At 37.4% G+C, this 16,511-nt stretch overlaps 2 protein-coding genes across 4 annotated transcripts in view; one reads left to right on the top strand and one right to left on the bottom strand.

Moving 5' to 3' along the window:
- On the top strand, positions 1-2,163 carry LOC149068891 (vacuolar protein sorting-associated protein 33B-like). Its single transcript, XM_089251059.1, has one exon. It carries the CDS (start codon positions 236-238, stop codon positions 2,078-2,080), a length of 1,845 nt encoding a protein of 614 aa, XP_089107185.1. The 5' UTR covers positions 1-235; the 3' UTR covers positions 2,081-2,163.
- Positions 2,164-11,329: 9,166 nt separating this feature from the next.
- The window catches only part of LOC149068890 (uncharacterized), an 83,588-nt gene continuing 78,406 nt past the window's right edge, over positions 11,330-16,511 (bottom strand). For all 3 annotated transcript variants that reach the window (XM_089250894.1, XM_089250892.1, XM_089250893.1), the window contains one exon: positions 11,330-11,565. In XM_089250894.1, the coding sequence (XP_089107020.1) occupies positions 11,470-11,565 (96 nt within the window). In that variant the 3' untranslated portion in view covers positions 11,330-11,469. The remainder of the gene's footprint in view (positions 11,566-16,511) is intronic.

Here is a 16,511-nt window from a genome sequence, read left to right as displayed (position 1 = left end):
CTTTGTATTAGAAGAAAAATTTATTTTGCTATTCCAAGACGTCTCTGAGCGTTCTGAAGAGGTAAAAATGAATGATAATTTGAAACGAAAGGACGTAAAAAATTTATTTTATTATGCTAATGGTACACGTTGATGATTCGATGTTTGAGAGTTTGTGGATACGCCCTCTGTGGAGAAAGTGAAAGCTTAGTGCGGCAAATTGAGCAATACCGTGGTATCGTATAAGCGGGAAATCATGTCGGTGAGTCAGAAAAAAAAGCCTAAAGCTCTTGAAGACATTCCCACTTCGCTGAAAGAAGCTTGCGCTGCTTCGCTATTGAACATCCTCAAATCGATCGATGGAGAGAAAGATCTAGTCATGGATTCGCAGTTCATTTCATCGTTGGAATACATTGTTAACTCTCAACAGTTGAAAAGTTGTGGGATAAAAAAGTTCTTCAAACTTGAATCGGGGTCACCTCCCGGACTAACTTCCCAGTGCGTCTACTTGGTCAAGTCCAACGTAGAAAACACCAAAATTATCGCAGACCATGTCAAAGTCAATTCCCACTCTGATCAACGCAAAAACTTTTGGGTTGTTTTTGTCCCGAGGTGTTTGTATGTCTGTGACTTGGTGTTAGAAAGTGAAGGTGTTTACGGACTGGTGAAGGTGTTGGAATATCCACTCGGACTCATTCCTGTAGACTCTGACCTCTTATCTCTGGAGCGTCCAGAGTTCTTCACATCTTATTTCTTGGCTAAGGATCAAACCGACCTGTACAATGTGGCTTTGTCAATTGTTCAGCTACAGAAACTGTGTGGCCTGATACAGAATATCCAAGGACATGGGAAATGTTCTAGTATGGTGATAGATTTAATGAAGACTTTGATGGACGGTGAAGATAATTCAAAAGAAATATACTCCTCGATTGACCTGTTCATTTTCGATAGAGATATCGATTATGTCTCTGTTTTGTTATCACAATTGAACTATGAAGGTGTCCTCGATGAAACGTTCGATATTAAAAGTGGACTTATCTCATTTGACAAAGCTGTGACGGGAAAAGATGAGGTCTTCAAACTGACTTTGAACGATGAAGAACCGGTATTCAGTGAGATCAGAAACTGTCATTTTTCTTCAGTTTTTGAAGTGTTGAAAAGTAAAGCGAAGGAGCTGCAAGTAAAAGATGGTTCAACCAGTTTGACCATCGAAGACATGAAGAAAATAATAGACCACAAAAAGAACACAGCAAAGCAAGAAAAGCTTCTGTTCGTCCACCTAGACGCGTGTGCCTACATAATAAAGCAAAAGAATGATGATAACTTCCAGGAGCAACTGACTATAGAAAGCAATATGATCGAAGGTAGTGGTCTCAAAGAAGCTCTATCATTCATTGAAGAAGTTATAAATCGGCAAGCACCTTTGACCCGGAGCTTGCGGCTCATGTGTCTATATTCTATCACCCAGGACGGATTGACTTTGAAGGACTACAATTCCTTATCCACCCAGTTCTTGCAGAGTTACGGACATAAGCACATGATCACTCTTCATAACTTGAAGAGACTGGGATTGTTTGTCGAGCAACCGTCCGTTTATAGGCCATTACAAGCTGTAAGCCCAAGCAGTGCTGTCACTGCTAGCAAATTGGCCGGCAAGGTTGCTGCTGCTGTTGCTTCTTTTCCACGACAGAGTTCATTCAGAGCGATTTCTAAAAAGATGTTTCTGATACCTGATCCTAATACCCAAGTGAATTTGAAGAATCCGAGTGATACAAGTTACGTATTTGCCGGTTCTTATACACCATTAATTGCGAAACTGTTAGAAGAAGCTGTTACCAACGAGACGTTCAGCAAATACGACGAGGCTTTGAAACTATTACCCGGTCTGACTGTGCAGCACAAGCCTCCTATTCCAGCTACTGTGGTTAGGGGAATGTCAAAGAGAACGGTTCTCACATATTTCATAGGAGGTGTGACCTATGCTGAAGTCGCTGCATTGCGGTTAATAGGGAAACTCAAAGATGTTCAGATTATTGTTGCGACGACATCGATTATCAATGGAAATTCTATGATGCATTTGTTGATGCCTAAAACTGAATAATAATTTTAAAATACTATTCTGATATTGTAATTTTCTGGTGTATTTTTTTTTTTGGATTATTATTGTTATATAAAGAGTTTAAGAATGTTATTGTATATTGAAATATTTATGTGCAAGTTTCTGCTGAATTTTTTTACTTACATTTTCTAAATTTACCTTCGGTCTGGTTAACTACCAGTTAGTTGACCAATTTTTTAAAATGAGAGGTCATTTTCCGGTTATCCAATTCAATTGTTATCCATATTCAATGTAATATTCTATTATTGTCACTATTCAGTTTAACTTGGATCGCTGAGATTCTGCAAGTGGGATTGCACATCAAATTTGATTTCTAATTTCACCAAGGATTTTGCATGTTAGTGACCTGTACTCATGTCACTGTGGTGGTTAGAGTGACAGGCTCGTATTGTGAGAACCCGGGTTCAAACCCTGCCGCTGGCACGGTGGTGGTTTGCTGAAATTGGTTTTCTGTGGTTTCAAATGCGAGCCAGTCTCTCTGTTACAAAGTCTAACCATAGGGATACAACGGTACAAAGATTCAAACATCATGCTTTATTCAGAATTTGTAATATAGATGACACCACTAAAAATTCATACATAACATTATATAAGTACTCAGACTGTTGGGCACACATACTAACACTTCTGGCACAACTGAATAGGTAGTAAATTGCCCTTGGCAATAGACCAGAGTTGTGCTCAGTTTGAAAGAAAAAAAATGTTCAAAAAGCATACTAGCGGCACATTTCAGGTAAGAAATAATTTCTTTAGCAGGTATTACCCAGAATTCTGTCAAAAACCGAAGTGTCTCTTCGTCTGACTTACCATAAAAAAAATTAAAAATTCCCAAGCAAAGCATGCATGATGATGAATAGGGTTTCAGCCTATAATGCTCAGTAAATTTCAATAACGGACACTATAACGAGACCCAAGACGCTGGTAATGACGTTATTGATAAAGGGCAGCGGATGAAAATCCAGTGGACAGGGAACCCATGATGGGTGGTTACGAGACCACAGAAAGCTGTGTTAAACATATGCCATAGGTCAGTGGTTCTCAACATTTTCAAGCCCGCAGCGCGGTTTCATTCATTTTCGTGAGTCAGAGGCCCGGTCAAACACACAACCAACGGAAAATGAATGAGTAAAAATGAAACGGGTAATCACTCTCGGCCCGGTATGAATGATATCAGGGCCCGGTGGTTGAGAAACACTGCCATAGGTGGCTCATTTAACACCATACATACCTATATGTATATGAAGAGTAGCTGACCGGACTGTGACGGTGCTTCTTAACCTTTTTTTGCTTATGGCCCTCTTTTGGACTATGTTTTTTCCTCGTGGACCATTGTCTTGACAACAAGAACTGAAAATGGCGCTAAAACAGATAAGGATAGTATGTTAGCGCTTGAGAAATATTATTGTCACCAATGAAAAGTTCTGAAAGAGCCAAAGCGAAAAGGTAATCAGTTGGTGAGAAAAAATAATCGTCAAATTTGAAACAATCCCACTTACGAAATCTCAGCCGATCTGACTCCAACATTCTTAATGATGGTGCCCCCTCCCAATTTATGCAGAGGAATATGATTCCATATATAGAATGGGCTGGGAATCAAAATTTTCAACTGGCTAATCAAAAAAGTTTAATCGACCGATTAATTGAATTCTAATTATGAATTCTATTTCTATGGTTATTTTTTGGGACCATATAATAATAGATAAAAATATATTTCATTCATTTCACTCACCTATTCGGTAGATGTAAACAAATATAGGAATAGCTTAAGAAATTTAGGCCGCCTGCTTCAAGCAATTTAATATGCTGAACATAATTGGAAAAATGTGTAATTTCTTCACTTGGATCTCGTCATTTAAAAAAAAATCATTTTTAGTTAATACGCTAATTTTGAAACTACTTTCGATTATATGTTGTGTGTTTGTTGCTTGTTTTCCTAAAAACTCCTCTTGAGTGGTACTTGTGAGGAGATGAGCTGATGTCTCTAAGAGTATAAAAAACTGTTCATAGCGGAGACAATAAATTTTGTTTGCCTTCTAAAACTCAAACTCAATTCGAAATCATCAGTTTTTGTTGAATCTAATTTGATCAAAATAGTAATTCAAATATTTAAGAATATAGTCTCTTATCCAAAATGTTCTGTACAGAACATGAGTTAAAAGACAATTGGTTTTTTCAAAAAAAATCAAGTTTATTCACAAAATTTTAATGAACATTTTCATCAAATTGATCGAGTCGATTAACTCAACTAAAATTTTTAACTGTGATCAACAACTGATCGATTAACTGACCCGATTAATTGTACCAACCCTAGTTCTATATGAGTGCGAGTGCAGTCAAACCTTGTTAGCAGGTCACTTTTTCTAAAATCAATTTGTCCTCTATGGTGCTCTAATATCATTGAACTCCTGATATTGCATACCTTCAAACTCTGCTTGAGGGGCCATTCAAGTATTACGTCAGATTTTTAGTCATTTTCAACCCCCCCGCCTTCCGTAGGCAAAAGTTCGTCAGCTCTGCCCCACCTCCTAACGCACATCAGAGATGGTTGTGGTGGTGGGGGGGGGGGATATACCCCCGATATGCTGCCACTCAAAAATTTATTTTTATGCGAAAAATATTTTTTAAAAATTTAAATATTGGAAGAAAATAACTGCATTGGTATAAAAATTACTATTAATTTCAATGCTATTTGAAGGCTAAGAATTCAAAATTTCTCAAGAAATTCATTGCGACGCACCCTCCAAGCCATATATGTTCAACCCATGGCCCTCGAGAATATTTGATGTGGTCAGTCACCCCAAACCTAATTTTGTAAAGATGAATTAAGACACACATTTACAGATTGCTTAAGTGACCTGGCGCATTCACAGATCACTTAAAGGATTCACAAAAAATTTAGAGATCACTGAAGTGCTCTATGGAGGACTTATCAACAGGGGGAATGTTCATTCATTCAGGTGCCCACAAACTAGGGACAGGTTTTTCTCATTTTTGGCACACTCTGTAAAGATGTCATTAAGAATATTCATATTCTTATAAAAGGTGATAAATGACGTAACCATATCATTCAAACCCCCCCCCCTCCCCGTCAAAAGTCAGGAAATTCGACACCCCCCCCCCCCAATGGATGCTGATGCAATACTTGAATGACCCCTAACCCCTTTACAATCACGAACAAAGATATTTCATCCTAGTGGCAGAAAATCAATCCATTTCTATGGGTTTTCTTTCCTCTCGCCTCATCCATGCAACGCTTTATTGTTACCCTATAAATTGTAGTTGTTCCCCCTCCCAATTCTTTTACTTTTCCATTACTTGATATTGATTTTTTTCGTCCACATATAATGCATCTAAGAATAGAATATAATACATATAAGAATGAAAGAGAACGCATAGAGTGAGGGTAAAAGAAAATTGCACTGTAATCTCTCTCATCAGTTATAGCCCCCTACTGTTTTTCCTCTTCTACTTGTAATTTTCTTTACCCCCTTTTTCTAAAACGTGTACAAGCATACGCAGAATTTTCTCGGGGGGGGGGGGGGTTACGTTTTTTCCTGTAAAATAACACTATAATCTCGGCTTGGGGCGGGGGGGTTAGAACCCCAACCTCCTTTTGGTACACCAATGTGTACAAGGTTACCAATTTTATCGCTGATAAGTCAAATAGAGATCATCCAAATTTGTTGACAAAAGCATATACATGAAGGGTTCATTTTGCTGAAAGCAACCCTTCAAAAATTTTCAGAAATTCACAAGTTAAATGGTCCCTCTTTAGCTGTTTTCCCCTCAATCCAACATAGCATGGCTACAATATGGGTTAGGGCTGGTGGACCTGTAGAGTCCATTTTTTTACGGGGAAAGAGCAGTTCGAGGCCAAAAAACCTGTCTACAGGATAGGAGACCTAGTGTTAAAGATTACAAACTTGACTGAAAGGTGATTTTCCGTGCATCAATGGAGGAATGGGATTGTGAAGTAGCAAGATCATGGCTTTCCATTTACTTCACTCCATTCAGTGGGTCACTGTGCTTACGGGGAGAGGGCTCATATTTTGTCTCTCAAGAGTTGCCCCTTAACAAGGTTAGACTGTATATGAAGCTGTGGCTAGAATATCATCTACCATGCTTGGAGGCAACTTCGGTTCTTGTTTTCTGTAAATTTCCATGGCAATTAAGACATGCAAACACGCTGATTGATGAAGAGATATCTATTTTACAGGAAAAATTTTTTTTCCTCTTCAAAAGAGACAAGAAAAAATTTTGAAACACCAAAAACACAGGACAAAAGGGATAAACTTCAAAAATATATGAGGAAACTCAAAATGGCATTATTTGATGATGTCTGATAACTTCTGATCTTCATAATATGGCATAAACTCTGATTGAAAAAAATTATTGCTAGAATTGTCATGTTTGCAAGGAATATTTAGTATTCTTTATAGTGTAAACATTAGTTTCAATAGAGACATGAAGAATGCTGTATTACCCAAATCTTGAACGTTTCATTTTTAGCCATCATCGCAAGCTTTTTTAGAAGAAGAAAAAGATCTCCACTCCTGTGTCTATTCGTTTGAGAAGGGCAGTCAGAGAAGTTAAAATTACTAATTAAATTTTGTGAATATGCATTATAAGTTTGAATAATTCATTCACAAAAATTTATTTTACTGCTAATTTCAAAGCCACTGTTACCAGAAACAGTGCTTGGTGTGAAAATGACAGTGGGACCAGAGGCATCTTGATAATTTCTGAGCCTCTTAGCATCAAATTTTATTTATTCTGCGGGAGAGGAGTAATTGAAGATTCAGAAAATGAAAACCCAGAATAAATTAAATAATTCTAGGAATTGATGAAAATTCAGAATGAATGAAAGAAATAATTCCAGAAATCGATGAAAATTCAGAATTTCAAAAATGAGGAAAGTTCAGAAAATTCCAGAAATATTTCTTTCCAGATGGAAAAATTCCAGAATTTATGAAAGGAATTATTATATTACTGTTAGTGTAGGGCATCCCAAAACATGGGGGCCCAGTGCAACCACACCTGTTACACAGCCCCCTCTGGCTAGGATACGTTAATGTTTGAAAAAAAAATTACCTCCCCACCATGCCTATTTTGCCCTTGTTAAATTCAACTTGCTATAAATGAGTCTTGAACTGTCATTTTGCTGAACCAATTAATTGCAAAAAGTGGCACTGCAATTCATTTCTTGACCATTAACTGAAATTATTGCATCAAAGCATTACTAAAGCCATGAAATTTCTTCAGTCAACTGCTGTGATAATAAGCTTAATCATGGTTATCCACACGCCAGTTAATTAATTACAACGTGGCCATAATCAAACTTTTCCCATTCAGAGCTATCCTGTACCTCAGACCGTTTATTGCATTGATATTAAAATTGATACATATGATTATTATTAAAGTGTGGAATAAAGTAATGGTCATTTTACCAAGGTAATCTGCAGATTGACTAGGCCAATCTTTTGAAGTGCAGAAAATTGTTTATTTCTCAAATTACCTAGGTAATCTGCGCTTTACCTACTTGACGGAATACATTAATGTGCACATTATCTAGGTTAGTGTTTCTCAACCACCGGGCCTTGACATCAGTCAAACTGGGCCATGGGTGATTCACCATTTGATTTTTTCTATTTATTTTGTATTAGTAGAGTATATGACTGGGTAGGGCCGCAACTAGATACTTCATCAGCTGAGGCAAGCTCTCATTTTGTGCGCCCCATGTAATGTAGAAGGATCAGTTAAAGCAGGGATTCTTAAATTATGAGTCCTGTCCCAAATTCGAGTCGCAGGGACTTCAGAGATAGGCTGTACGAATCTACTTTAGCCAGGGATTCTTGAACAATACATCACGAACAAAACTTCATTTGCATGGGTCTCCGAAATGGGTCGTACAAATCCACTTATTGTGTCACTGGTTTCAGTAATTTTGAAAACAAACAGTTCCATGGGTTGCGAAGCAGGTGCAAAAGGTTAAGAATCCCCTCAGTTAAAGGGTGAATTCGGCATGCCACCTGCTTCAGCCACTCCCAAAAAATAAAAAATCAACTGGGCTGCAGGCTTCTAAAGGTTGAGAACTACTGATCTAGGTAATGTGCAGAAAAATGTTATTTTGTAAATAATACCGCACTTTAACAGATCAGCCCAGTTAATATACAGATTACCTAGGTAATGTGCACATTCACAGCTTTTGTGCTTTAATGAAAAGGACGGGGGGGGGATAGTTATACTTGTTTATAGTAGTACTTGTTTGCCAAAAAAACCTTTTTAAACCAGTGTTCTGCAATCTTTTTATTTTTACACCTGCGAAAATAGTGTAAAAATTTCATTAACTGCCAGAAATGAAATAATTTTTGGACCAAAAATTAATAATGAAAAACTAATAATTTCCGGATCAGCTAAAAATAGTTTGCAGTCAGACAAAAAATAAACATGAAAAAAAAATTGTGGACCGTCAAAAAAAATTAATATGGAAAATAATTTTTGAATAGGCCGGCAAAAAGTAAACAAACAGGAGGAATAATTTACAGACTGGCTGGCGACAAAAACAAATAATAAATTTAGGAGAGACAGTATTTTATTTTAGTTTTTAATCTAAAATTATGTAGTGGTTACATGGTTTGAGAAAAATGTTTTGTGGACCAGTAGAAGGTTCTCGTGAACCATAGGCGGAGATGGACTTGAAAGTCTGGGGGGGAGATGATGTCTATATGCAGGACGGACCACAGTATTTTGCGGTTGAGTGCAAAAAAAAAATTGCTGCCCCCTCTGAACAGGGGTTTTCCGATACTCCAGGATGTCCATGGGTACTCTGGCGCCCGAGAATGCCTGTAAAGCTCCTTCATATTCATAAAAAAGTCCATTTGGCAATAAATATGGACATGGTGTCCACTTCCCAGTAAAAAAATGTAAGTGCGTCCCCAAAGATTTGGGGCTCTCAGAACTAGAAAACCGGTTATCTACCCAGGCCCCAAAAATTTAGCGACCTGGTGCAGCAGCACCCTTCGCTTAAGAATTTTGTTAAAAATTCTGTTAGCAGGCACTTCTCAGCCCACTACTACTTTACCATACATCAATTCTGGTCATATTGCCTTACTGCAATTTACTACCAATTGAGTCAGGTCGGAAATGAAGATGCCATCTATCAGAGGTTGCCTCGGGTCCATTTAGGGAAAGAACTTATGTGTTTTATCTCCAAGATTGAACCCGCGTGAACCTGACGGCAACCTTCATTGCGGTTGATGAGAATCTTACCACTGCAACCACTCCAGACCACTATTATTACTCAACCATGCATGCACCATGTTAAGATTCTTTTGGGTAATTTCTAACAAATTTGTGCGTGCCGGAATATGTTGTGCGAGGCCCTAACATATTTCTGTTGTCAGGGTAAGGCTTGTTTGGTGTTCAACTGGTGCTGCCGACTTCCATATTTTGAAGTGAAGATGGCAGATGATTGAATTTTCCTGTTATGTCAGTATTGTGTTGTAGGTCTGCCTGCTCTCTGCGAAGAGACTTTTTCAAATGGGAGAGGTCTCACATTCATGCCTCAAAGTTAGAAAACCGCAAAAAATGGACATCAGCCGCCCACCACTTGAATGCAATGCCTTTGCATTTCCCAGTTCAATTGTTATATCGTATCCAGTATTATTCATTGGACAACAATGAAACAACAATCCAGTTTGTTCATTTAAAACATTCTGTTAAATATTTAAACTCGCATTCTCAATATAGCACCTTTCCTGACACTTGGTAATCACAATAAGTAAATTTTTTTCAAACATAACAGTTAACTAAATCAATAATCGGAAAAATCTCACCATTTGTTGAGGCGACTCAAGAGATCATTTATCATGACACATCATCCATATCACTAGTCCAACATCAGCAGGATTACAGTACAAATGGTGACAGTCCAGGGACATCTATCAGTTAATCCATTGAGTTAATTCAATTTAAGAGAGAGCAGAACCAGGATAGAGTCGAAACAGCAAGAAGTATCTGGTGAGGCTACCAGTCAACCATAGAGCAGATGTCAACACCAGGGCGATAGAGACATATCCAAAGGTATCTGGTCAAGCTACCATTCTAACCATGGAGCAAATGACGGAACCAGGACAACGTTGAAGCATACCAAGGGTTATCCGACTAAGCTACCGGTCAAACCATAGAGCAGACAATGAGACCCGAGCAGTGCTGAAGCATGCTTTATGACTTTCAGTACATCACTATGAATGAGAGATCACACGGCGTATGCCTCAATGGGCAAAAGACCTTGATGATTAGATAGCTGCTTTTAAGAGGCTGGAATTGCGTAGCATTGTGCTACGTCTCCAGTATTTATCTGAAACACTCCCATCATGACAGGATCCAATCACAAAAATGAATCATGACATTGAAATTAGCATAAAACATCGCAACAACAATTACTCATTTACCTGGAGTTATTAAATGGAGTATTTAAGTGGAGACCTGGCCATGGTCTACAACATTAGGCCTATTGCACAATAAAGAATTTCATGAAGTTATTTAACCGTAAAATGGTCCAGGCCGACAGCATGAAGGTAAAATATTGTACATTTATGTATAACCATATTTACGAAACACTAATATCTTATATTGCACAAATAATTCATCACTTTCTCTGAGTTTGACGATGACTCTGCGAGGTTCCCATCAATGAGCCATGGTACTTCACAATCGAAAGGTAACAGGATGAACCTTCTGGATCCCAGGTCGTCATGTTACACCAACAGGGTTCAAACCTGGAGTCTCATGATCCCACAGCGGCATATTACAAATGTTTCAGATTTCATGTCGTGTAACTGTGTTGAAGGTCTGCCTGCTCTTTGTGGCGAGACTTTTAATGTGAGGATGCGTCTCTGCAGCCCGGTAAGTCAATTTGATTTTTCTAATTATTTTTTCAAAATCCGTAAAAATATATGGGACACCCAGTGCTAAAATGCATACATACAAAAATTTTTCTTGCTGAACTTTAAAAACTAGGTGAACAACAGGGGCATAGCCAGAAATTTCATTCAGGGGGGACCAAAGTGATAGAACAATAGATTTGGTCGATCTGTTTTTCTTTTTTCTGTCATTTTCTCACATTTCAGGGGGAACCAGACCCCCAAGTTGCCCCCGCTACACCCTTGGTGAACCAGGTACAAAACATTACTAAAAGTTAAAAAGAAGAAACCCTGAGGCAAACACACATCTTTTTTCAACGGTTTAATTTTGAATTTGACAATTTGAAGTTTCAAGACATGCAATGTTGAAGATACAAAAGTCTGAGTGCAATTTTTTTTTCTCTGGGCTAATGCTGGTGGTGAAGCAAAGAAATGGAGTTCCGCTGGTCAAGCCCCAGATGCTTTCAAGCTTGGGTTGTGGTGAAGCTCTGAGAATTTCTCTTCCATCTCGACAGTCACCTTTTGTCCATCTTTCTTTGAGGTCTGTAAGAAAATTTTTTTTTTTAATATTTGCTATAGCAACAAATCAAAACCTTTCCTCGAGATAAAACATCTGAATTCAACTGTTCAGTAACCTTTCTTTACATTTGATTCTGTATATTTAATTCCCTTTTATTTTTAATTATGCCAATAACTATCACACATGCAACTCTAGTCTATTGTGGTGGGCAGAGCAACAATTAGAGAGTAGTAGGCAAGTCTGCTACCCTGGGTGCCAAACCAGAAGGTGAACCGTCAAACCGAGGGATACTCAGGCCACATCGCCATATAGCAATATGGGCTCATTGTCTTCCCAGACTGAGTACCTCTAGCAATTTATTTATAAAAAACATGCATTACAAAATACAATATAATCATAATCCAAGTATAAAATCGAGTTGCAAAAGATCATAACAGACGTATACAATCATAAATCAAACATATACATAGGTGTACGCAGAATTTTCTCGGGGGGGGGGGGGGGTTACATTTTTCCTGCAAAATAAAACTGTAATCTCAGCTTGAGGGTGACTTAGAACCCCAAAACCCCCATTTTTTCATATGCCAATGAACATATAATCCTATATTGCATATTAAATCCAAATTTGAATATAAAATCCTAAATCACACATTCAAATCAATCATGATTCTGATATAAAATCCATAATCAGTTTCATCTTCAGTTTAAATCATTTCGATTTCCACGGCATTATACCTTTCACGTTCCATTAGCCTTCTTTATAGTTGATATGATCCTCATTTTTCTTTATGAACGGGAGGTGATGCAATATGTACGTGTACTACTGGTTGATATGGCATCAGTGGAATCACTTTGTCCTCACTGGCTTCTATTCATCTAATTATTTTCTTGACTTTGTTCACTTCACTTTTGTTCCCTCTCATCCAGAGGGTGACATTGCTAGCAGCGGGCATAGTAGCCAGGTGCTTTAGATGTGCGGTTAATTTATGTGTGAAATAGTGGGTGGATTACTGGTTCCGCCACAAATGCAGTGATCTGTTCCTCACTTTTTGAAGCAATGAAGATAATTTGGTTTAAAAGGCGGACTGTGAATTAAGTTTTTCACTCCTCTTTCAACACTGCATGGTGACATCAAAATGCCAATTTGCCCCAGTCGATGGAGTATCTAGTCTTGTTCCTGACCTCTGTGGGTTCAGCTATCCCAAAAAGAAAGACTATCATACCTGATAGAAACAACAGGTATGAGGCCATTCATGTATTAAGTCAGCAGACTTTTAGCTGTTTCTAACCCCTACCCTATTGCCATCAGAAAAAGTAATCAAAACTCTGACACCCCGCTCCCCTCCCCTTCCCCGGGGTCAGAAAATTAAGTAAGGGGCAGTTCAAGTATTACGTAAGCAAATTTTTAGCTATTTTTGACCCCCCCCCCTTGTCAGCAAAATTTCGTCTTCAGCTCTGCCCCTCTGAATCCTAACGTACATTGGTGGGATCAGAGATGTACACGGGGGGGGGGGCCTCGTGCGCCCCCGATGATAAAAAAATTCATATATTTAATGCACAAAAATATTTTTTTTTAATTGAAATTTCGGAAGAAAATACCTTTATATGTTATTATAATCAATTTCTGTTAATTTCAATGCTATTTGAAGGCTATGAACTCAAAATTTATCTTTAATAAATTCATTGTGACCAACCCTCTAAGCCAGATATGGTAAATCACATGAATGCCCTTGGCCTGTGGACCAAATATGGCCCTGGGGGTTATCTGATGCGGCCTGCTCTCCTCAAACCTAATTTTGTAAAAATGAACTAAGCTGCACATTTACAGATCGCTTAAATGACCCTGGACACAGTTCTAGATAAGCGATCCATCGCACTTAGAGATCCCTCGGGTGACATGTGGTATAGTTTTAGAGCACTTAAATGGCCCCTAGTGCGGTTCTACATCATTCAAGTTACCCGCGGCAAATTCTCAGATTATTTAAGTGATCCACGGCATATAATTACGGACGACTTGAGTGATGCGTGGCACAAGTTCAGTTCCAGAGCACTTAAGCGGCCCGGACATATTTCCAGATAACTTGGATCCGCGAAACATTTAGAGATCAGTAAAGTGGCTCTAGGGCACTTAACAATAGGAGGGAATGTTACTTCAATTGCCCACAAACTATCGAAAGGTTTTTCTCATACCGAGTAAGATGCCATTAAGAATATTTTATATTATCATAAAGGGTGGTTGATGACGTAAGCATTATCCAACCACCCCTCACCGATGCTGACATAGTATTTGAATGATTTCCAAGATCTGGCCTCCCGCTCACCTTTTACCACACATTGGGAACAGAGGTGTATTGGGGTGGGGGGGCTGTAATTCTTCCCAAGGTTTTTTTTCTGAGAAGAATAGCAATACAAAAATAAAAAGTGAATTAATTTCTGATTTCATCCAGATATCAATGATATCAAAAAGCAGATAATATCAGACATTTGATAAGAACAGGGCTTCCACTCAAAAATTTATAAAAAGTAGGATGGGGGGGAGGGTAACCCCCTTAGACAACATATAATCATGGCATAATAAAAAAAAGTACTAAAAAAATGTTTTTTTGAAAAATTTCAAAATTAATTAATTTTTTCATAGCACTATTTCAGTATCCTGTAAGATTGACTTAAGCCTAAGCAAAATGACAGATATGACTTGGTTACAAAAACAATTTTTGGCCAAACAGTGTACTAGCAACCACAGATAACACTTTTTTCGGTCTCTCCTCACAATAAAAATTATTCTTTTTTTGGAGCCTTCCACAGTCCAGTCTGTCAACTCGCTTCAACAATGCACACAGCGAATTATAAAGACATGTAAGTTTTTTTAAGAATGACGTTGTTTCGAGACCACTTCCAAAAGCACAGTGCAACATGTGTAAATTACAAGGTCTGATATAAATAAGTCAAGGTGGACCAGATAGTGTTTTACTGTGTTGTTCATCCCTTTTTTAAAAGAATTTGTTTAAATTTTAGTGTTCAATGCCAGTGTAATCGTTTTTGGCAAATGAAGCACTTTAATTTCTAGCTCTTTGCTGAGCATTTTAAATATTGTTTATGCCTCTGCATGCCCTAAAAATACAAAAGACAGCTAATGCTATTGGGTATCATCAGTCACAAAACCTAGAATAGGCCTATGTATCCAACTGCTTTGTTATGCAAACTGCTGTTTCACCTATACACAAAATGTGCACCATAATTTTGAATAATAAATATTAGTTACTGTCCAAGACCATGAAGTAGTAAAATACAAAATTACTTTTTTCCATCCATCCAGAAGTTTTTAATGACTACTCTACTTATTGAACCTTCAAACTAAGCAAAAGAAAAATTAACAAACCAAATGGACCACATACACCAAAGAACCTGAAAAACGATACAATTTCTGCTTTGGCAGAATCATTAACTGCAATCAACTTCATTTGTATTAATTGGCATTATATCGTTGATTCCCTTCTCAATTAAAATGAATTATACAAATTTTGTTGACAGGATTTGATAAAAAAAAGTAGGAAAAAAAACTAGAAAGTAGGACATTTTACCGAAAAGTAGGACGAGCGTGGGAGCCCTGTGAAAACATTTTTCACAAAATGTTCGTTGGGCTGAAGAGAGAATCTTTTGAAAAAAAATGGGTTTCAGTTTTCATTTGATGTTTCATTGATTCTGATGTTTGACATCATTGTGAGGTATTTGAAACGACCGCATTTGAAGACTAGCTCAAAATCTGAAGACAAAAATGGTTGATGTAATAATAATAATCAGTTTCTAATAGCAGGAGTCCGTCAAAAAATGTTCTTTTACAGGGTCCTGTTGTGTAAATGGTCATTATCCATTCAATGTTTTTGACATAATATTACATCAAAAATTGAATAAATACGAAACACCATTCTTTCACTTGTCAAGTGGGTGTGTCAGTCTGAGGTAACAAAGTAACCCTAGGAATTTTTTGTGCGAGCAAATAAGAACATGTTTTTTGCTCAAAATCTTGCTCATCTTTGCTTGAGGAGTTGTAAATCAGACTAATTTCATAGAGAGAGGATTTGAAACTGATTAGTACATTATCAAATTAGAAATAATATCGCATATATCAAGTATGCAAAGATGTTAAGTTATTGAAAATATTGGAAGGGTTCAAAAATATTGGGAGGAGGCACTCAAACCCAATATATTTAATCAAGATGGTGGCAAATATTCAGTGGGCTCAAGCTTAAGGACTGGATACAAGTTTACGCCTATGATAATTCAGCATTATATAGTTTGCTAGCAGTTTAATCTCACATTATATAGTTATTTATTTATTATGAAGGACAAGATATTGCGGTTGAGTATAAATTTTTCATTTTGTATTTGTTCTTTGTTATATGTTTTATAATGACGTCACTGATTTATGCATGGTGATGGAATGTAAAAGTTTAGTTTAAGTGGAGGGAAAAAAATTCAGGGGCGTCTAAAGTATTTTAGACCCCGTGGTTATTGGTGCTCAACTTTAACTTTGTGTAAAAATTTTGATTTCTGAATAAATTCTGGTGTTCTAGGAAGCATGCCAAAAATACTGGGGATGCTTGAGTACTCTGTGACTCCAACGCAACAGTTTTACCTAGGAAGTTTTATAAGCAGTCCCTAATGTTGGGAACATTTAAAATCTCCTGTTTAAAAAAAACTAGGCTATCACTAAAACCTGTTAAGTTAATAATCCTGTACTGGCAAGCAAATGAAAAAATAATTTAACTACAATAATCTATTTTTCCGTTTTCTCAAAAACCCTGTTTTCACTTTTAATGAATCTTTGCATGGGGGTGGAGAATGCATCTTATTGACAGAAGAAGTGAGAAAAAAAAATGGAGGGGGGGGGTCAATTTTGTTTTTTAGGCAACTTAAAAAACTTCATGTCAAAAGAATTCCAGTTAATTTTGCATAAAAGTAATGAAAT

Source organism: Pholcus phalangioides, unplaced genomic scaffold, assembly GCF_987345545.1.
Source record: "Pholcus phalangioides strain wild (caught in Gottingen) unplaced genomic scaffold, Ppha-v1.0 ptg000024l_1, whole genome shotgun sequence".
Taxonomy (NCBI): Eukaryota; Metazoa; Arthropoda; class Arachnida; order Araneae; family Pholcidae; genus Pholcus; species Pholcus phalangioides.
The sequence above is the reverse complement of the archived record's forward strand: the minus strand, read 5'-3'. Positions and strand labels throughout refer to the sequence as shown.

Bases quoted from the DNA above. Each gene is read 5' to 3' on its own strand.
- LOC149068891 (XM_089251059.1), top strand. From the start codon at position 236: ATGTCGGTGAGTCAGAAAAAAAAGCCTAAAGCTCTTGAAGACATTCCC.